Below are 22934 nucleotides of genomic sequence, written 5' to 3' on the forward strand. Positions count from 1 at the left end.
AGTTTTGACCCCAGGGCTTTTATTTGAACATACTTGGTAGACACCCATTAGAACATGTTTCATGCCAAATATCTTAGCTCTAGCTCTTTGGGTTCTTTAAAAGAAGATTTTTTAAGTTTTTACTATATGCATATAGGGAAAATCAATGACCCCCTGGGGCGGGGCCAATTTTCACCCAAGGGCTTTTATTTCAACAAACTTGATAGACATTCACTAGAAGATGTTTCATGCCAAATATCTAAGCTCTAGCTCTTAAGGTTCTTTAAAAGAAGATTTTTTAAGTTTTTACTATATGCATATAGGGAAAATCAATGACCCCCTGGGGCGGGGCCAATTTTGACCCCAGGGTTTTTATTTGAACAAACTTGGTAGACATTCACTAGAAGATGTTTCATGCCAAATATCTAAGCTCTAGCTCTTACAGTTCTTTAAAAGAAGATTTTTTAAGTTTTTACTATATGCATATAGGGAAAATCAATGACCCCCCGGGGCGGGTCCAATTTTGACCCCAGGGCTTTTATTTGAACAAACTTGGTAGACACTCACTAGAAGATGTTTCATGCCAAATATCTTAGCTCTAGCTCTTTGGGTTCTTTAAAAGAAGATTTTTTAAGTTTTTACTATATGCATATAGGGAAAATCAATGACCCCCTGGGGCGGGGCCAATTTTGACCCCAGGGTTTTTATTTGAACAAACTTGGTAGACATTCACTAGAAGATGTTTCATGTCAAATATCTAAGCTCTAGCTCTTACAGTTCTTTAAAAGAAGATTTTTTAAGTTTTTACTATATGCATATAGGGAAAATCAATGACCCCCCGGGGCGGGGCCAATTTTGACCCCAGGGCTTTTATTTGAACAAACTTGGTAGACACTCACTAGAAGATGTTTCATGCCAAATATCTTAGCTCTAGCTCTTTGGGTTCTTTAAAAGAAGATTTTTTAAGTTTTTACTATATGCATATAGGGAAAATCAATGACCCCCTGGGGCGGGGCCAATTTTGACCCCAGGGTTTTTATTTGAACAAACTTGGTAGACATTCACTAGAAGATGTTTCATGCCAAATATCTAAGCTCTAGCTCTTACAGTTCTTTAAAAGAAGATTTTTTAAGTTTTTACTATATGCATATAGGGAAAATCAATGACCCCCCGGGGCGGGGCCAATTTTGACCCCAGGGCTTTTATTTGAACAAACTTGGTAGACACTCACTAGAAGATGTTTCATGCCAAATATCTTAGCTCTAGCTCTTTGGGTTCTTTAAAAGAAGATTTTTTTAAGTTTTTACTATATGCATATAGGGAAAATCTATGACCCCCTGGGGCGGGGCCAATTTTGACCCCAGGGCTTTTATTTGAACAAACTTGGTAGACACTCATTAGAAGATGTTTCATGCCAAATATCTAAGCTCTAGCTCTTAGGGTTGTTTAAAAGAAGATATTTAAAGATTTTTCTTTCGGTTGCCATGGCAACCAGAGTTCTGTATGGAATTAAATTTTTTGAACAATTTTTAAAGGTGACCACCAAAGGAACATTCCTGTGAAGTTTGGATGAAATTGGCTCAGTGGTTTATGAGGAGATGTCATTTAAAGCAAAAGTTTACGGACGGACGACGGACGGACGACGGACGGACGGACGGACGCCGGACGAAAAGCGATCACAAAAGCTCACCCTGTCACTTTGTGACAGGTGAGCTAAAAAGACGTGCATAATCTCTATACTGCCATCTATCCATATATCAAGTTTCATTAAAATATTTTCAGTACTTTTTGCGTTATCGCGGGATCCAGGTTATGTGTAAAATTTGCCATATTTTCAGTCTATTTGTTGCCATAGCAACCAGAATTTTCAACGTAGGAAGAAAAGAAAAAGACGTGCATAATCTCTATACTGCCATCTATCCATATATCAAGTTTCATTAAAATATTTTCAGTACTTTTTGCGTTATCGCGGGATCCAGGTTATGTGTAAAATTTGCCATATTTTCAGTCTATTTGTTGCCATAGCAACCAGAATTTTCAACATAGGAAGAAAAGAAAAAGACGTGCATAATCTCCATACTGCCATCTATCCATATATCAAGTTTCATTAAAATATTTTCAGTACTTTTTGCGTTATCACTGGATCCAGTTTTATGGACGGACGGACTGACGGACGGACAGACGGACTGACGGACAGACGGACGGAGGGTAAACCTAAAGTCCCCTCCGGTAAACCGGTAGGGGACTAATAAGTATATAGAACTTACCGCCATAACTTGCCTTCTCAGCATGACCAATAAGATGTGTGATAAATTCATTCAAACTTTCTTGGAGGTCCTGCAATAACATAACTCAAGTTTATTTTACTTAATTTACATGTAATATATAACCGTATGTTTGTTATATTTAAACATTTCAAGATATGATACAAGTAGCAATAAGGCAAACTTTAAAAGTAAGAAATGACCTGAGTGACTGATGATATAGTACCAATACATTATTGTTAAATATATAGTTTAAGGCCAACAGTTAAAATGCATGTTGCTGATTTGAAATATTTTTAAGTCAACTTTTTTTAAATTTGCCAGAACTGGTGAAATATGAGGAAACCAAAGAAGGGTTAGGAGGCAATCACCTAAACCACTAATATTGTATTGAATAACTGCAAGCTATACCTTATACTCCTCCTCAGTTAAAACAGCAAGTATCTTTGGCTCACATGCAATCAGTAGGAAGTCTAAACCTTGATTGGCCCACCTGAAATAATATATACAAGTCTAATAATTTACCTTCATTTGTCTAGTGTAAAAGCAATGTTTTTACAGTTAAATGAATGTTTTTTACCTTCACTAAATAAGAAGGCCGCAGATTCTAGTTTTAGTTTGTATATATCATTCATAGACAAAATGTACTTATGTTAGAACCATTACATGAGATTCTTGTGTATCATGTCAGCAGTACAAACTGCAAAGTAGGATCAGTGTTAAATATTAATGAGGCTAATAAAGTACATTAAAATTTTAGTCTTAACAAAACTGACAAATATTTAAAATAGAAATGAAAGCTTTTCCAGATGTATTTTTTAATAAAGAGAAAACAACACTATGAATTACCACATACAAGCAATACTATGGAATACCTATTAAATGTTAGATAAAATGTACCATGATAGTCCATTAGATTATTCTGCAAATCAAAACTTTTCTTAGAATGTTACAATTTCTTAGAATATTACAATTAATCTTCTTATATCTATGTGCAGTGACAAATTATCTACAAGGTTAAATCAAATGTATGGTAACCTACCTTGGCCTCATACCTCTACCCCTCTCACATTTCTCTGATACAAACTTCATCCAATCTTTGGCAAAATGCATGAGACCACGCCCAAGTTTATGTCTAGTTTCCCCAGACACGAGTCTTGTCACCTCCTTCATATACTGTAAATAAATTACTCTTATCAATACATAATATTATCAATGGGTAGATATATGACCTATAAACAGTAAAAAAAATCATATCTTTAATATCTGCTCAATGTTATACTAGACAAACTTGAAACAACACGGAACTCAAGTCCACAAAAACAAATGAATAACACAGCTTAAACAGAACTTAAGTTAAAGACAAATCAGATATATTAAGAATAGCCTTACCACTGCTTCACTTACAAATACAAGTTTAAATTTCATAGGATGTTGGAAGATTGAAAATATTCTGATCCTCCAATAAGACAAATGCTTTCCTCATAGTTTACTTTATTTAAAAAGTTTAACACCACAGACTCCTGAATACCTTTGCATAATGATAAATGAATATAACACAGTTTAACTATTCTTTATTTTGTGGATTGTTTGGTTTTACACACCTCGCTTTTATACCAGTCCTGGTGCTATTTTTTATAATACATAATGATAATACATGTAAATATTTACCTCGAAGCCGAAGTTATAAGCCTGTAGCATTGTTTCCCTATATAATTTTAAGATATGATTTTTCTCGCTTTCCTCCATCTCCAAATCACAGTTCCAGTGTTCCTCTACCTGACGTATCACAGTTGCTACCTTATCACGCAACGTTATAGCAGACTCCTGAAAATGTTACCCAGTGTTTTTTTTCATAATTATTTTTCTCTCTACATTTTTTTATTTTCAAAAAGGACTAAACAAAGGCTGATTCAATATTATGAAATACCCTAATATCTATAACACAGATACATTTAACCACTGAGCAGTAACCACTGAGCAGTATCTTTAAGTGTAACAGTAATAATCTAGCCTTCACCATGCTAAATATCTTAAATTGGACTTGTAAATCTTTTAATCTGGACTTAACCTCTCATCAATTTTAGGAAATATTTCAAAATATATACCGACTGAGTAGCAAGCAGAACAGACAAAGATCAAATGGCACATATGCCAGCGAAATTCTGTCCTGGCTGATTTTGATCTGTATTAGTTGCATGGATATAATTAGCTGTCGCACGCAGACTAACAGTTAATGACATGAATGAATACATATTGTAAAATATACCATACCTTAAGTTCTATAAGTGATTCTGCTATAACTTGATGGCATGATGTTTGTTCGTTCACCAGCTCTACTGTATTGCCCATCAATGCCTCAAACTCTTTACGCTGGTTCCCTAACTGTGATGAATGTATCACAACTAACAGTAATGATTCAACCTGTAACATCGCATAAATATAAATTATAATAGCTGCTTCCAAAATATCTTAAACTTTGTCCATCTTTCAGTCTGGACAAAATCATTGATATTCTATAGGGAAAAATTCAATATATGAGCTGCATCATGACAAAACTAACATAATGTGTTTGCGACCAGCATGGATCCAGACCAGCCTGCACGACCGCGCAGTCTGATCAGGATCCATGCTGTTCGTTTACCAACTCTATTACAAGTAGAGAAACTGATAGCATACAGCATGGATCCTGATCAGACTACGCGGATGCACAGGCTGGTCTGGATCCATGCTGGTCGCAAACGCACTATGTTGGTTTTGTCGTGACGCGGCTCAAATATATGATGTCGCTTCAATTAATTTTATTATATTATGCACTGATAAAAGCATCTATCCTAAACGTCTACAATAAATAATTACTAAATGTTCATGTGGCTTGTTTGTTTATAATATATACTGACAGATTCGCAAATAGTGTAGATCAGACTGTATTGTAAAGATACTTTAGCAGCAAACATTTTACAAAGAAGTACTTATGTCACCCATTGCAAGGGAAGGCAATTTCAATATAATGAAAAGGCAGAAATGAAAACAGTATTTATTTGATATACTGAAATTGATCAATGGGTAACTACTTATATAGTCAAAATAACTCTGTCATATCATAGATGAAACTTTCAATAAGCATAGATTAAGCATGAAAATATGTCACTTTTTCTAGAACATGAAAATGTCAATCATCCTAAGATCATCTTATTATTGTAAATGCAGTATACACTTGAAATTTTATCTAAAATTTAGAAAGGTATGCTCCTCTGTATCAATGAAAAACAAAAACAAATAGTTTAAAAAAAGCAGATAAAACCTTATAAATGTGACTGAGATAATGAAATATACAACATGATTTATGCACACCACTGGCCAACTTATATAGTTTTCAATCTTTCACACTGGAAGTATTGGAATAAATGACCATGAAAAATTCATCACAACACTGATGTTATGTCTAAGACAATAATGGTTTGTATATATTATATCTCACCTGTATATGTGAAAGACCAATAGCAGTTTCTGCTGTCGGCTCCACCTGTATACTCGGACCGTCCCAGAGTGGACATTCATTGGTCTGGTCTAACCCTCCACCACATCTCACCATCAACAGATAACCATCATCTCTGTTTGACAGATCAGAACTGACAGAAACATCTTCACGTCCGCACGTAACATTCAACAGTTGTATAATCTGACGCCGGTGCTCGGCTATACGTGCAGGTATAAACATAAAATAACCAGCACTCATTGGAGCTATCACCTGATTAATAATAAAGCAACAAATTAACTCTTCTGCACAACAAACAAAATCAAAGTTTTCTTCAACCTACTGAATTATTCAGACCACTAACACCTTCCAATTTTAATAACAAATTTAACTTTTATTAATTTAATTACAAAACTTAGATACCTGGATTAGATTGTTATCTAGACTTCAATTATCCCTGCCATGCTAGTTAGATAACTTTAATACAACACAAAAATGGACAAATAGACAGCAAACACGCATCAAAACAGGAGATATATTTAAATATAATTTAACAGAAAATATTACAATATAATATTGTAACTATAATAAACCACCCATTAAAAAGAAAAATAATCATCTATAAAAGAAATATATTTTACTGGACAAAAATTATTTAACAGTAGTGGACTGATAAACAATAAATGTTAAGATCTGGACTTACATTAATATGATCAGATTCTTTCAGTTTTTGCAAGAATTCGGCAATTGGTACGGCAACATTAAAATCTGCCGCAATCTCTAAATCCTGTAATATAAACAAAAATATATACATGCAGACAGAATAAAATATCATTTAATTTCATAACATCAAATTATATTAAAATTGTTTGTTACATTTATCCTGTGATGGATCTCTTTAAATCAATACACTGATAGATTAAAAATTTAAGTAAGTTACAGAAAAATGTATTATGTATATAAATGTATAGCTTTTACAATGAAAATTTATTATTAAAAGAGTTAAGAAATTAGTTTTTTTTTATTATATTACCTTTCTCAGAAGTTTGGCAAACCCCAGGGCCTTCGAGGCTCTTTCTCTGGCTTCATGAAACAAGTTCTTGAAGTTTCGACAAGTCTTCTGGAATGATGTTCTGAATAAGACATACATTAAATGATTAAAATATTATAAATACAAGAATATTAAAAATTTGTGAATGAGACTACAGTAGTTAAAGAAGAATGTCAACAATCCTAATCACTCAACCACTTACATTCATTATAAATAAATGAAAACTTTTCACATAAATATACATGTATATAGGCTTTTGAAAGCTTATGGACAAAAATGTTAGCATTTATCAATCCATATGCTTAAATACGTTCACATTGGATTTAAAAATTCAAACAACTTTAAACAAGGTCGGAGTATTTACCTAAGAGAGGTTGTAGACTTTGACCTTCGTACACTTGTGTCATGTTCTTCATCGCTCTCACCTTCGCCGTCCTCCGAGCCAGATATATCATTGGTCGTCCAGTCAAACAAATTGGTCGTACATTCATCAACACCTGACTCAAGGAAGTCAGAGATAGAATTCAACAAACTGATTGCCATTGTGCTGGAAAGATAAACAAAACCTATCATAAAAATATACAAATCTCCCTAAAATTAGTTGAACAACAAAAAAGCATTGTAAATGTATTCAATGCATGTACTTTGTTTCTCCATGACAAAACTAGATGAATTTAGCATGTCATGCATCACAATTTATTTTCTAAAAATTTTGTAAAATAAATGACATTTACAATACATACAAACTAACAGGAAAATGCTGAAAAACAATTCAGGAAATGTCTGCAAATACATTCATTAATGTCGTCCAGCACATTGCTCAAATACTTCGACATGCTAAAAACAAGAAATCAACATAGAAACTGAACAAAGAGGTTGTCTAATAGTGAAGGTATTGTCTTCTCGCATCTTGAAGACTTACAGAGGCCACAACTAGGTTTTCCTCATATGACCTTAACAGTTGCGATAATTTTATTTTTAAAATGTTATACTAAAACCACACTAAACTTGAACTGGTTTTAAAAACAGATTAACAACAGTTCATTACCTAAATCTCTTGCCAGCCTCCGCCTCACCACCTATAATATGTGGACATATTTTCTTTGTGAAACTCCACTCTTCCTCAAGAGGATTTTTCAGTGTTCTAGAGGCATCTGGGAGATTCTGTAGGTGGTATAACCAGCTTTGTAAATACTGAAAATACATCTGAAATACAAAATATAAAAACTGTTAGAAACATTCAAATAAATGTTTAATTATAGAAAACATCATTTTATGGTATTTCAGTTTTAACCCCAAATTCTTTTCCAGTTTTTCAAACTTGGAAACAGGGACTTATTGGAAAATGTGTCACCTGAATATAAAGGATGCAAGTATTTCACGTAAAGACAAAAAAACAAATCTCAGCTTTTTTTAAACATACATTGTGTTAGTGTTATTCTCCCTAGTTAAGCAATATATTTATCCCTTCACTTTTGAAAGTATAGGTTCAATTTTAAATTTTCATAAAATGTCACTTCATAATACATGTACCTCCATCAAACATAATAATTTACATGTACCTCCATCAAACATAATAATTTAATTTTAATTTTTAATTACCTAATTCCCCATCTTTATCCCCCTGCTGTTGCCCCAGGCCCTTTCAACCCAAAGTGAAATAATAAGACTGCATACCTTAAACATATTAGACATATCATCATCAAACAGTTCCAAGTCTAAAGGAGAGTTCTCCTCATTCACCTCTTTATCATCTAACACAGCCTGTATCATACACTGATAGTCTTGTTTGACCAACACTGCCTTTGCTAACACATCTTTACACTCAATAATCAGCTGAAACATATATGAATATCTATTAATTATTTATGTAATTCAATATCAAAAGTTACTGATTTCATTTTGAATTTCTATAGTAAAAGACTTCCATGCAGATGATTAATAATTATCAATTCAAAATTTAGCTTCTACCAGAATACACATTGCACTTCAATGCTAGTTATATTTTCCCTAATATTGATATTCAATTTCATGCTAATACCAAAAATTTTAATGGTTTCTGCTCTTCCTTTTATCTTGCAATGCCATCTATAGCATTTAATATAGGTTGGCAGAAGGCAAAGAAGAGCATTAATAAAGTCACTATAGACCTATGACATGTAATCATTGACACTTAAATATGATACCAGAATTTAGCAATAAATTCAATAAGTTCCCATTTGCATTGTACGATAAACTGCATCAAAACCAAACATAACAAAGCAAGCTTATGCAGAGATTCATACCTGTCTAATACTAAGAAAAGAAGGCTCCCCAATAGGATTCTGGAGTTGTTCCAGTCGTATTTTCATTGCCTCATGAATGACTTGAAGTAATACTTGTAACAGGAAGATATATGTTGGTCTGTAGGACGGAAGACCTATTTCTAGGAACTCATCACGCCATGCCTGTAGCTGGGCAGGTGTGATGACCTCCATTGGCTTATAAAGAATCTTGTTGTCCAGGAGCTCCAGACTTGGCGACACAACATTGCCATGATAATACTCATCTGATGAAGGTGACTGAAATAAAGATATATAATTATATTCAACACTAATTTATAAGTCACTACTCAGCATATGGATCCGACTTTTGCTGACCAACATTTTGGATATATAGATGGTCCAATATCATCAATAGATAGTGATTAATACTCTCACAATCAAGCTATATGGTGCTCAACATAAAGAAGTAAAGCTTTTGCTTTTACCTTTGCTGATGACTCTGCATCCCCATGCTGCTGCTCCAACGACTGCCTTGCTCTTCGTAAAGATCTGTATAATATATCCCGTAAACGAATCAACATTTTGTTCAAGCCCATTTTCTTCAAGCCTTTATCAACATATGTTCTATAAATAGACGCTTTTGCTAACTCATCTAAACTAGCTTCACTAGAAGCTCTTGACAATGATGTTGATGAAAATGGTCCTTTTAAGGGAGTTGATGAAACAGGTGGACTGCCAAATGAATTGGGACTCGGACCACGAATTGGACTAGTAAGAGGTGACTGGGGTGATATATGACCTCTCTTAGGTTCAGATACCCGGAAGCTGACCTTTTTCACATCATTTGTACTACTGTTAGTTTGAGAACCTTCTGACTGATCAACACCATTGTCACCTTCAGTATCTGACTCATACTCATCACTTTCCATTTCGCCTGGAACTATTTCAGGAATACTATGTCTATGAAGTCCAGATACCTGCTCTGCGACAAAAGATTCACTGCCTCTTGGACTGTTGAAGTCCACAAAAGGCCAACAACTATCAGGCACAGAAGAATTATTGAGCACTTGTCCTAGCACATTCATCTTATGACACAAATCTTTTGTAGTATTTAACCACAAATTTAATGTTTCAACCCTCATAATAAATTTTTGGTCTCTATACTGGGAATATTCCGAGGCAAATGAATAAGATGTAGGGAATAACTGCTCACATTTGTCCAATTTTTCTAGAAGTTTTTGCACTTGTATCACAGCTTCTTGTTGTTGGGCTATTATCTCTCCTTTAAGAAAGAGAGAATGATATGTCTCTGAGATGTCTGTTTGACATGTGTCTGTACTACAGGCACTATCACGGTTTATCACATCACCAGTATCTCCAGGAGACAACTGGTTCACAGCATTATACAAACCAGATGGTGCTAACAACACTTTAAATTCCATAACTTCCTTTAGAACTGCCGGAATCTTTTCCCTCTCTTCGTTCATCATTGTTTCTTGTTCTGTTGGAGTTAATCCATTCAGCCATGCCTGTAGACCTATCCACACAAAATTCATATAAAGTTTCTCATCAGAACTTTGTTGTCGTTGTGCTAATATCCTACTATCTTTTTCTTTCTGGTCTTTTTTCTTTCCATGAGACCCCATGTTTATAAGAGCAGAGAATGTCTTGTAAAACATTTGTCTATCTTTTGGACAATCAGATTTTGTTGTAGCAATCTGTCGCCTTTCTCCTCTATCCGGGGCAACAGGTGAGAGTAAAACACTTTTATTTGCAAGTCCAGGAGTTAGGGACAGGAACCGGCCTGACCCTTCTAATTTTATGGGTAAAACAGGAGTAGTAATGCTCATTGAATTACTGTACTCACTCATTCCTGTTATATCCTCAGAATGTCTCTTTACAAATGTCTCATGCTGTCTAGATTTAGTTATACTCTTCATCTTTTCATTTTGTTCTTTTCTACGTTTCTCCTTTCCTTCCCGTGAATTATCTCTTTCTAAGTCGGCATCAGAGTCAGTGTAATGAAGCCCACTCAGTAATGCATTACTCTCTGTGTACCTTTCCTTTATAACACCTACAACACTTTTAGGTTTCTTAGCTTTATCAATGGCCAAACTGGCTTTAAAGTCTTTAAATGACTGTGGCTTCTTCCCACTGTTATTTCTCATTTTCTCTCTCTTAGACAGTCTAGAATTAGTCGGAGGTGTAAATGGTATCTGATCAGCTGCTGCTTCACAATACTCTTCAAGAAGACCTTCGAGGGAATTATGTTCTTGATCACCATCATGGTGATCTGGTGCATTATCATCACTTTGGCTCATATCTGCATCATGATCAGATGTCTGGGCACTAACTGCATCATAATATGGCCTGAAAGTAGGTCAAAACATTTTTCTATAACTATACTATTTCTAATGTAAGTTCCAAACATAATCTCATTATTTATAAACCTTCTTGCAATATTGCTGAATTCAATATTAATTAGATGTTTTTAATCCATTTCATTTTTTTGTAAATATTTTTTTCTCCCTATTTTCTGCTTTTTCAACTGTTAATACCTAATTTGGACTGGGAATTTCTGAGTAGGACAAGCCTTAAAATTATCTTTGTTTCCCCTCCCATGACCCATGCCAGTTTGGATAGTGTAGGTTGGGTAGCTGTGATTTTTGTGGGTAGGTAGCAGAAGGGAAAAAAAAACAATATTTAATTTAGGCCTAGTAACAAAAGCAATCAGAGATCACATGTGTCGCCTCATGATAGCCAATTGCATGTTGCCCGGCCAGAGGTCAAGGAGGCCCGCGGATGGTCTTGCATTATAGCGTATCTTAATGCCTTAAATGCCATTTCCCAAGACAAAAAATTCTATATTAGAATAGAAGTTGATGTAAATTTATTCTAATATACTGCCATGTCTATATATCATGCGAGACCAAGAACAGTTAGAAGTTACTCCTCGTCTGGAAAGTCAGGCTTTTTCAGTAAATCCTGTTTGTATTATGTTTTTGCCAAATCAGTGTTTTATATTTAGTCTGATCCTTCAAGAACGACACTGTGCATGATCTGTAATGCTATACATTGTTCTCATTTATGAACTTTGGATAAATGTTTTTAAATGGTTTGAAAGAGTACACCTGAACCATACCCCTCCAAATATCTCAACGGATCTACATGATTTGCAATAATGATCACTCCAGCACTTGAAAAAAATGGTAGACTTTCTGATAAATAAATTTCTATTGTTTAAAGCTTCATATAACTTCATTTTAATTTTTACTGTTTTCGCACATTTTGACATAACTGCATGGGTACTCGCTACAATCATTTTCTGTTTAATCATTAATATGACCAATAAGGTGCACACAGCCATTTTATTTTGTTGATCATTGTCAATTGGCAGTGTTTTTTTTTTCACCAAAATATTCAGCGAAATTTGGCCCCATTCCCCCCTCAAAATAGTATGTTTTTTCCCCCTCCAAGCTGAAATTTTCCCCCATATGGCAGCCTGACTTTGCCTGCAATGAATATCATTTTTTGCAACTAACAGTAACTGCCGAAAAATTTCATGCCTGTAAGACTTACTGTTAAGCATCAAATCGTTCCCGGGTAGGTAAGGGGAGCTACCCAGGGCGTCCCAACAAGTTTAACATGCGACCCTCTAAATTCTGCTGTCGATATTTTAGATCTGTAAGCAACGTATTTTAAACTTGTGTTGCAAGAGTTGCCCCCCTTTTCTACCGGAAAGAAAACAATGTCGCACATAGGAATGTGGAACGTTGATAGTGACGATTCGATCCGATCCACAATTCAACACTTACGATTGACAAATCAAACCACGAATCTTTTGTTATCAAGACACCAATAAAAACATGATCATAAGTTCCGAAAACATGTTTATTTTTCATTAAAAAATACTAAAATTAAACATATATGCACCTATAAAATAGGTTCAAAGGTTGAACAGGAGTCACGCCAAAATAAAATTTCACCAGCAAAATTTACTTCCAATGTTTGCAAATATCTTGGTTATTCACAATTGAAAATGAGAAACTAGAAATGTGTCATCACGCCCCCGCATGCAGCCAAAATTTCAAATGTTATAATATTTAGTTCCAAATTTGCACAAATTATTTTTTTCATTCTAAGTTCAAAGCCCTTAAAACTTTTCAATGTTAACACAAACCATTTTTATACAATGTTCAAGGCACTGAAATTATTCAGTCTTAACTTTTTGAAAATAGCATATTGCATATTTGTAGCCAAAATAATGGCTTAGTCTAATATACATTTCCACAAAAGTATGAGTGCTGAAACTGAAAGTTCAAAAATTTTCCAACATTCAGGAAAGATAAGTTTGTCCAAAATCATTGAGCCACGACCAAATTCAAACTTAAACTGCTTATTCCTAAGATGTATCTATATTATTTTCAAAGTGAAAGGGACATAACTCTGCCAAAAAATCATCGAACCATGACCAAATTCCAACTTGACCTGCGCATTTCTTTGACATATCCATATGTCAATTTTGAGTTGAATATGTAACACTGTTGGGTTGATAATGAACAGAAACTGTAAATTTCATATCATTTTCAAAGTGAAAGGGGCATTACTCTGCCAAAAATCATTGAACCATGACCGAATTCGAACTTGGCCTGCGCATTCCAAAAACATATCCATATGTCAAATTTGAGTTGAATGTGTAATAATGTTGGGGAGATAATAAACGGAAACTGAAAATTTCATATTATTTTTGAAGTGAAAGGGGCATAACTCTGCCAAAAATCATCAAACTATGACCAAATTTGAACTTGACCTGCACATTCCTTTGACGTATCCATATGTCAAGTTTGAGTTGAATGTGTTGTACCATTGGGGAGATAATGAACAGAAACTGAAAATTTCATATTATTTTCAAAGTAAAAGGGGCATAACTCTGCCAAAAATCATCGAACCATGACCAATTTCCAACTTGACCTGTATTTTCTCATGACATATCCATATATCAAGTTTAAGTTGAATGTGTTGTACCGTTGGGGAGATAATGAACGGAAACTGAAAATTTCATATTATTTTCAAAGTAAAAGGGGCATAACTCTGCCAAAAATCATCGAACCATGACCAATTTCGAACTTGACCTGTATTTTCTCATGACATATCCATATGTCAAATTTGAGTTCAATATGTGCAAAGGTTATTAAGATAATGAACGGAAACTGATGATGACGGAAGGACGGAATGACGGAACAGGGTAACACTATATGCCCCTGCCATTATATGGCGGGGGCATAAAAAGCAGTTTGTAAAACATGCCATGGCAAACTGACTTATACCAGTGGTATTAGAACGTGATTAATCACATGAAAGATCAAGTATTTCCAAACAGTGGAAGTAAATTTTGCTGGTTGAACTTTTTATCAGCGTGACTCCTTTTTAGCCACTGTTGCAGACAGGATGTTAATGTCACACTGACGTAATTATTAACCAGTGATTTTTTTATTGATTTTTAAAACAACCTTAGGCTTTTTAAAGGGGAAAATATAGCGTGATAAATCAGAAAAGGGGAAAATCAAATTCCAATTTAGAAAAGAATTTACCCACACATTTTATAAAATTTTCAATTTCAATTCAATTTAACATGCATGGTTCGTAGCACAGGCTATCTATAGGGACCACTTTCTGTCTTCTAGCTGATATAAGTCAGATGCTGTTAAGTAATGATTCTGGTGAAGAACGTGCACAGGGCATTTGGGGAAAATATTAGCATTTTAGGGGAAAATATATCTTTTTTGGACAAGGGGAAATAGCCCTTATTCGGCTGTAAAATAAAGGTAAAAAAATCACTGTAAACATAATTTTGGATTATCAAAAATAAAGCAGTTTTCTATACATGTATTTATTTTCATGGAAAACATAGTGCTAAATAAAGATAAAGAAATTCCTTTTTTGAAACTAATGACTTCCTAGTTCAGTGTCATGGTACTTGTTTGTTTACTTCCTGTCTTTAATCGGCAAATTGTATTTAGATGAACGTCACATAATTCATACTCAAATTGCATTTTTTTTTATTTTTAGAGTTTGAGAAACAGTGAATGTATATAAACAAATAAGATTGCAATCCACAATCTCTGAATTGACAAATATTTGTACTCAATTTTTCATTTTGAGCCGTGATTATCTGAGTACTCTGATACTTGCCCCAGCCCTAGTCGCACAACAGTAAATCTTATAGTGATAAGTGATATATTAAAATATGCACTGGATTCTTTTTCATTTCTCCTCATTTGTGAAGTAATAAATTTCCCCCCTCCTATTGCATTTTTCCCCCTCCAAAGGGCACCGACCTCCTTCCCCAAAAAGTGGAGAAAAAAAACACTGATTGGTATTCTATTTGTCTGTTCATAGTCTGGGACATACATGTAATATATAGTTATACTGGGTCTATCAACTTTGAATTTGTACCACAAAATTTAACTTTTGGTCCAAACTGTATGATCACGCATCACCATTTTGTCATAATCATATGGTTGACAATTAGATGCCAACACAAGACCTCTCACCTAGTAAGTAGGAGCTTTTTCCATTATATTATGTCCAAGATCTGGTTAAAAATTACTTTCAGCCATATTTATCAATGCCCCATTTTTAACATTTTAAACGGGGAAGTCAAGGGCCGGGTCCACGGAGCTTGCCCAGCTTGGCCAGCTATAGACTAAACATGTATAATTATTTTAAAGGAAACCAATTAAAAACCATTAAAAATATATAAATTTCTATACCTCTATACCTATCAGTGAAATTTTCAGTGTCATATCTTGTTGGGCACTGACAATTTCAATAAAACTAAATGATAATAATGTGGGTACTGTCAATGAATTTAAGATTTTGAATTTACTAGCCCGAATTCCAGTTTTGAATGTATTCTACTATATATTTAACTAAATTTTCTTAAAATTTTCACTGACCCAAACTAATTTTCATTGGCCATGGGCCACTGGGCCAGTGCTAAATTCGATGACTGTGGGTATTACGATAACGGAACAATCGCAACTTTTCGGCTCAATAATAATAGTTGAGGTGTTCCTAGTAAAAACAGAAGCGGTGCATGAAATTCTGAATAACACTCTTAAAATGAACAACTATTTTAACTGTCTTCCCCATTCATAAGCTTTGCCTATTTTCATATTATTCTTTTATCCTCTTTTAAAAAAACTTCTTTTAACTTTCTTGCGATTTTGACATCCCTACAAGGGGTTTAATATTAGTGGAAGATAGATAGATAGTAATTTTCTGACAGCAAAACATGGGCAAAAATTCCTGTAGCAAAACTGATAGTTTACTTTTTAGTCAGTGGCTGATCCTTTTATGTTGCTTTAAAAATTCCACTACACATATACAGAAGTCAACAAGTTCTTGTACAAATAACACTAAAAATTAATTGTTATTTTAATATATATATAACTGCTTTCTACATCACAGTCATAGCCTACCTCCTAGACAAAATAAAAAAATAGTTCATAAAATCACTCTGTAAGATCAGGAGCCAGCAATTTTAACATACAACAAGCTGTGTTAAACGCGTAATTATTATTGGCCTGAATATGCTGTGACCTTAAACAAGTTGTCAACGGTATATCTTCAAAAAAAACGACACATTCTGATGATTCTCAATAATTGCATGTACCCCACCCACTGCATGCTGCAAGACATGTTCTGAACTGCAAAAAATATTGCGTAATTGCAAGGAATCATGGCACGCATATCGTTAAAATCACGATGCAGTCTGAAGATTGTTGGATCAAGTATTAAAACAACGAAAAATAAACATACATTTCATCTTCTAAAGGATTATATTGTTCTGCCGGAGATGAACCGTATTTTGCAGGATCTTCGTCGGCCATTGTTTTGGTGACATCACGTTGTTTCACACGAGCAACGAGAAAATCATACGGCCTACGGTCCAGCGGGGGCAACTAAGTTCCTTTCGCGGTAAAATTAAAAGCCTGTGAACTACTGACGTTTATGCGCAGGCCTACTTGTGCTATCTCTTTTCTAAATATATTGCTTATCCAATCTCGGATTTAAATTACATGAAATATAAATCCGTGATCCAATACAGGATAATAAAGATATAAAATAGCGTGTCAAGTACCTTTTTTTTTAAAATGTATATTTAGATCTACCTCATATAAAATGTATGCATGCCTGTGTACAGATAAGTGTGCAATAGGATGAAAACTTGTATAGATAGATCTATCAAAATGTTGGCCTATATTACCAAATTAAATAAAGTTATAGTTTCAATGGGTAAAATATCATGCATACAAGCGAATTCATGTGTTTGGATACAACGTACGGTACTCGTCAAATAATAGTAGATATACCAGTGTTTAATTATCATGATTAGATCTATAGTCCATGCAGATTTACCTCTGGAAAAACGGTTTCTGCAACAATTATAAATGTAAAATAGGACTGATATATATCCACATGGTATTATCATTAATGGGCTATATTTTATGTAGATGTACGGGACTACTTCTCTCCATAGAAAATAATTGGTAATTTCGTTAGGGGTCCGTAATTAAAAGTGATTCTATATATTAAGAACATATTTGGATTGACACGCCGAATATTAATGTGTAACAATCAATTTGTTTTTGGTGGGTGGGCGTAGCTCTATTAAATTATATTTTTTACGTAAGTACGGTTTTTATACGGGAACTTCTCGCATATCAGTATATAATAAATTTACATAAATATGTTTAAAGCTTGGTAATTTATAATTCAGTGTGCACAAGCGTAAACTGTTCGGGAGGGGGGGAAAACGAAGGAAGAAACAATGATTTTAGTTGGTGAAATGATATAAAGTTTAATTGATAACGCAACAGCTTCTTATACAGAAAACAATCATTTTTATATAGTGTGCCTTCAAAACCCGCGTTAGAGCCATATAGTTCAGACAGTTTGGAGTCCATTAGCAAAGAGATCGAGATGGTACAGCGTAAAGCCGCTCGCTTGCATGGCTTGGTACCTGACAGAACCTCTTTGCACCTGATTTGACCACAGGTGTTCGGCGTGTTGATTTGGTACTTCGCACTCAAAAAAAAATCATAGTATATATGTATCTTTTTTGCGAAGGGACCAATCAACGGGACGAACTCCTGTGAAATTGACACCACTGTAAATTTTAGTTAAGCAAAGTTAAAGAAAATTATCTAGTTTAAATTTTCTTTCTTTGTTTTTATGTAAACAATTACATGTACATGTATATAACTACAGGCTTTATAAATTTTTGATTGTCTTTGAAATATTATCAAATGTTACGTTTCTGCAATAAAGTTGTGAAATATTCAGTCTGTAAAAATAAATTTCTTAGGTGTTTATTATCATTATTATCATTATCATTATCATTATCATTATTATTATTATTATTATTATTATTATTATTATTATTATTATTATTATTATTATTATTATTATTATTATTTACTAGATAAATTGCTGTAAAAAAGAGATGTGGGGACTACAATGTAAGTAGAAATGTAGTTGTCAATCTTGAGTGCATATTTCATCTTATTATCCCAATTTTATCTCAATGTTCTCACAAGAACAATAGGCATCATTTATTTTCTCCTGCATTTTTCTTCTCTTACACGCACCTACACAAAATACGCGAAAGGGTGAATTATGGGTATGGATAGAACCTTTAAAATTAGGACACTTTCCCATTTTCTTTGAAACAATAATGATCTCGATTTACTGAAAGCGACAAAACAAAAATAAATGCTCTTCTTTACTTTTGCTAAGTCCAGCTGTCAAATAATGGGCTATAGTTAAAAAAGATTGCTCCACATCTAAAAATGCTTTCTAATGGACATTCACTGAACAGTAATCTTTCACTTTGGAGGGGGTGAGGACATTTATGGCGCCATATATGCAAACATATGCATCTCTTCGAGTCATTTTGCATGCCTTCCAACGTATAGGTGTACTTTACTCAAATGTTTCAACGTCCTCATATGGTAACACGAACAATCTCAAAGAGACGTTTCTGCACCCATACAGCATGTCGATGGCCACATTTATTTTGCTACAGTCACGATAAAAGACGTCTTGCTATATTTTTGATTTTGCATGCATTTTGAAGTGTCATTCAGAGAGCCGGATAAAATTACTTTGAATATCTTATACAAACTGTATGTACATGTATTTTAATTTGAAAAGAGAATATGACTGAATGTAACTGGATTAAAGGTGGGTGAAATTCAGTTGAGGAAAGCATTATTTTTTTTATAGATGTTGACATATTAGTTTGAATTTTTTTTTTGAGCTGTTGGTTGCAACACCCGCATTAGTCTGTTCTAGCACAAATACTATGATACACATGCAAGTCAGTGTCTTATTGAAGGTTCCATGATAGTCGTGATCCGATGATGAGGTATTGATCCGTGATCCAATACAGGATAATAAAGATATAAAATAGCGTGTCAAGTACCTTTTTTTTTTAAATGTATATTTAGATCTACCTCATATAAAATGTATTGCATGCCTGTGTACAGATAAGTGTGCAATAGGATGAAAACTTGTATAGATAGATCTATCAAAATGTTGGCCTATATTACCAAATTAAATAAAGTTATAGTTTCAATGGGTAAAATATCATGCATACAAGCGAATTCATGTGTTTGGATACAACGTACGGTACTCGTCAAATAATAGTAGATATACCAGTGTTTAATTATCATGATTAGATCTATAGTCCATGCAGATTTACCTCTGGAAAAACGGTTTCTGCAACAATTATAAATGTAAAATAGGACTGATATATATCCACATGGTATTATCATTATGGGCTATATTTTTTGTAGATGTACGGGAACTACTTCTCTCCATAGAAAATAATTGGTAATTTCGTTAGGGGTCCGTAATTAAAAGTGATTCTATATATTAAGAACATATTTGGATTGACACGCCGAATATTAATGTGTAACAATCAATTTGTTTTTGGTGGGTGGGCGTAGCTCTATTAAATTATAGTTTTTACGTAAGTACGGTTTTTATACGGGAACTTCTCGCATATCAGTATATAATAAATTTACATAAATATGTTTAAAGCTTGGTAATTTATAATTCAGTGTGCACAAGCGTAAACTGTTCGGGAGGGGGGAAAACGAAGGAAGAAACAATGATTTTAGTTGGTGAAATGATATAAAGTTTAATTGATAACGCAACAGCTTCTTAACAGAAAACAATCATTTTTATATAGTGTGCCTTCAAAACCCGCGTTAGAGCCATATAGTTCAGACAGTTTGGAGTCCATTAGCAAAGAGATCGAGATGGTACAGCGTAAAGCCGCTCGCTTGCATGGCTTGGTACCTGACAGAACCTCTTTGCACCTGATTTGACCACAGGTGTTCGGCGTGTTGATTTGGTACTTCGCACTCAAAAAAAAATCATAGTATATATGTATCTTTTTTGCGAAGGGACCAATCAACGGGACGAACTCCTGTGAAATTGACACCACTGTAAATTTTAGTTAAGCAAAGTTAAAGAAAATTATCTAGTTTAAATTTTCTTTCTTTGTTTTTATGTAAACAATTACATGTACATGTATATAACTACAGGCTTTATAAATTTTTGATTGTCTTTGAAATATTATCAAATGTTACGTTTCTGCAATAAAGTTGTGAAATATTCAGTCTGTAAAAATAAATTTCTTAGGTGTTTATTATCATTATTATTATTATTATTATTATTATTATTATTATTATTATTATTATTTACTAGATAAATTGCTGTAAAAAAGAGATGTGGGGACTGCAGTGTAAGTAGAAATGTAGTTGTCAATCTTGAGTGCATATTTCATCTTATTATCCCAATTTTATCTCAATGTTCTCACAAGAACAATAGGCATCATTTATTTCTCCTGCATTTTTCTTCTCTTACACGCACCTACACAAAATACGCGAAAGGGTGAATTATGGGTATGGATAGAACCTTTAAATTAGGACACTTTCCCATTTTCTTTGAAACAATAATGATCTCGATTACTGAAAGCGACAAAACAAAATAAATGCTCTTCTTTACTTTTGCTAAGTCCAGCTGTCAATAATGGGCTATAGTTAAAACGATTGCCCACATCTAAAAATCTTTCTAATGGACATTCACTGAACAGTAATCTTTCACTTTGGGAGGGGGTGAGGACATTTTATGGCGCCATATATGCAACATATGCATCCTTCGAGTCATTTGCATGCCTTCCAACGTATAGGTGTACTTTATCAAATGTTTCAACGTCCTCATATGGTACACGAACAATCTCAAAGAGACGTTTCTGCACCCATACAGCATGTCGATGGCCACATTTATTTTGCTACCAGTCACGATAAAAGACGTCTGCTTATTTTTGTTTGCATGCATTTTGAAGTGTCATTCAGAGAGCCGGATAAAATTACTTTGAATATCTTATACAACTGTATGTACATGTATTTTAATTTGAAAAGAGAATATGACTGAATGTAACTGGATTAAAGGTGGGTGAAATTCAGTTGAGGAAAGCATTATTTTTTTTATAGATGTTGACATATTAGTTTGAAGTTTTTTTTGAGGCTGTTGGTGCAACACCCGCATTAGTCTGTTCTAGCACAAATACTATGATACACATGCAAGTCAGTGTCTTATTGAAGGTTCCATGATAGTCGTGTGATGAGGTGATAAATCTATAGATGTATTGAAGTATCAATATTCTATTTGCAACGTATTCAAAATGTAATGCTTTAGAAGTAGGTGCTAGGAAGCGCGGGTAGTAGCTTACATTCAATTAAAGGAGCTCTACGGAGGTCAAAAAGCCTAAAAACATAAAATTTACGTAGATAAAGTTAAGCACTAAGTCTGGAAAAGCTTGCAAAGGATGGTAAAGAAATATACACAGAATTTAAATTGAAAATCGATTGTAAGTGCAATTTTTAGGCCATTTAAGTGAAAAACGTTGCAACGCTTTTCAGTTTTGGGTCATATGGCACAATAAATTCTGTAAAAAAAAAACAACAGGGAATGATTTGAAAATTGCACACAAGTTATTGATTCAGATCTACATCGAATGGACCAATGATCTCGGAAAAATATTTCCAACCATGTCATGTCAAAAAAACTCATTGGAGTCCGTTTAACAAAATGCTAACTACAAACAAATTTGATCAAACTGAGCCTGCAACATTTTCAATTAATTTATGCTATTTCAATGTTTCCTTTTAAAAAAATCAAACAATTATTTAGACATGACATTGTAATAACATGACATAATAAAATATTTTACATTAAGCTTACAATAAATAAAGTACATTTATCAGAACATTATCATGACTGTAATTTAAGTATACATACCGAGCTTGATAATAAATTACACATATTTATATGTATTGAAATATATATCCGTAACCAAAAAGTATTTATGACTTTCCTTTTATAGCAGTTATTTCTTTGAGATTACAAGAACAAATAAAGAGACTAATTCTTACAAGTAGATCGTCCAATATTTTCTACCTTATGAAGTTATCAAGACACTCATCCTCTGGTTTCAATGACATTGGCATATTCTGAGAACTAATATCAGTTTATCTATTGTTAAAAAAATTTGGATACATGATAATAGATTGCGTAAAGGATGTTTTAAAAGAAACATTATGATGACAGTATCTTTTTTCCCAATACAATGCTTTTAAAAAAAACTGCACATGTATGTTCGTGTTGTGAGTCGGTGAAAATTGTGTCTTTCATATGAAATGGATGCTCTGTCTCAGTAATTCCTTATCGACTGACCAAACATTAATGAGATACAAATAAAAACAACATGTACATGTCTGTAAGAATTGTATTGCGAGTTGTCTGTTTGTCAGATTTGC

The 22934-nt window shown here is 33.7% G+C and overlaps 1 protein-coding gene across 4 annotated transcripts in view; it reads right to left on the reverse strand.

Moving 5' to 3' along the window:
* The window catches only part of LOC132737868 (mitogen-activated protein kinase kinase kinase 4-like), a 36140-nt gene extending 19127 nt beyond the window's left edge, over positions 1-17013 (reverse strand). For all 4 annotated transcript variants that reach the window (XM_060725234.1, XM_060725237.1, XM_060725233.1 and 1 more), the window contains exons 1-14: positions 16861-17013; positions 9522-11406; positions 9058-9333; positions 8450-8608; positions 7821-7978; positions 7137-7319; positions 6755-6854; positions 6425-6508; positions 5725-5994; positions 4518-4667; positions 3915-4070; positions 3286-3419; positions 2655-2736; positions 2247-2316 (exon numbers count right to left, since the gene is read on the reverse strand). In XM_060725234.1, coding sequence (XP_060581217.1) covers positions 2247-2316; positions 2655-2736; positions 3286-3419; positions 3915-4070; positions 4518-4667; positions 5725-5994; positions 6425-6508; positions 6755-6854; positions 7137-7319; positions 7821-7978; positions 8450-8608; positions 9058-9333; positions 9522-11406; positions 16861-16931 — 3778 coding nt within the window. In that variant the 5' untranslated portion in view covers positions 16932-17013. The remainder of the gene's footprint in view (positions 1-2246; positions 2317-2654; positions 2737-3285; positions 3420-3914; positions 4071-4517; positions 4668-5724; positions 5995-6424; positions 6509-6754; positions 6855-7136; positions 7320-7820; positions 7979-8449; positions 8609-9057; positions 9334-9521; positions 11407-16860) is intronic.
* Between the last annotated feature and the right edge of the window lie 5921 nt (positions 17014-22934).

Source organism: Ruditapes philippinarum, unplaced genomic scaffold (assembly GCF_026571515.1).
Source record: "Ruditapes philippinarum isolate M1 unplaced genomic scaffold, ASM2657151v2 ctg2226_1_1_1_1, whole genome shotgun sequence".
Lineage (NCBI taxonomy): Eukaryota > Metazoa > Mollusca > Bivalvia > Venerida > Veneridae > Ruditapes > Ruditapes philippinarum.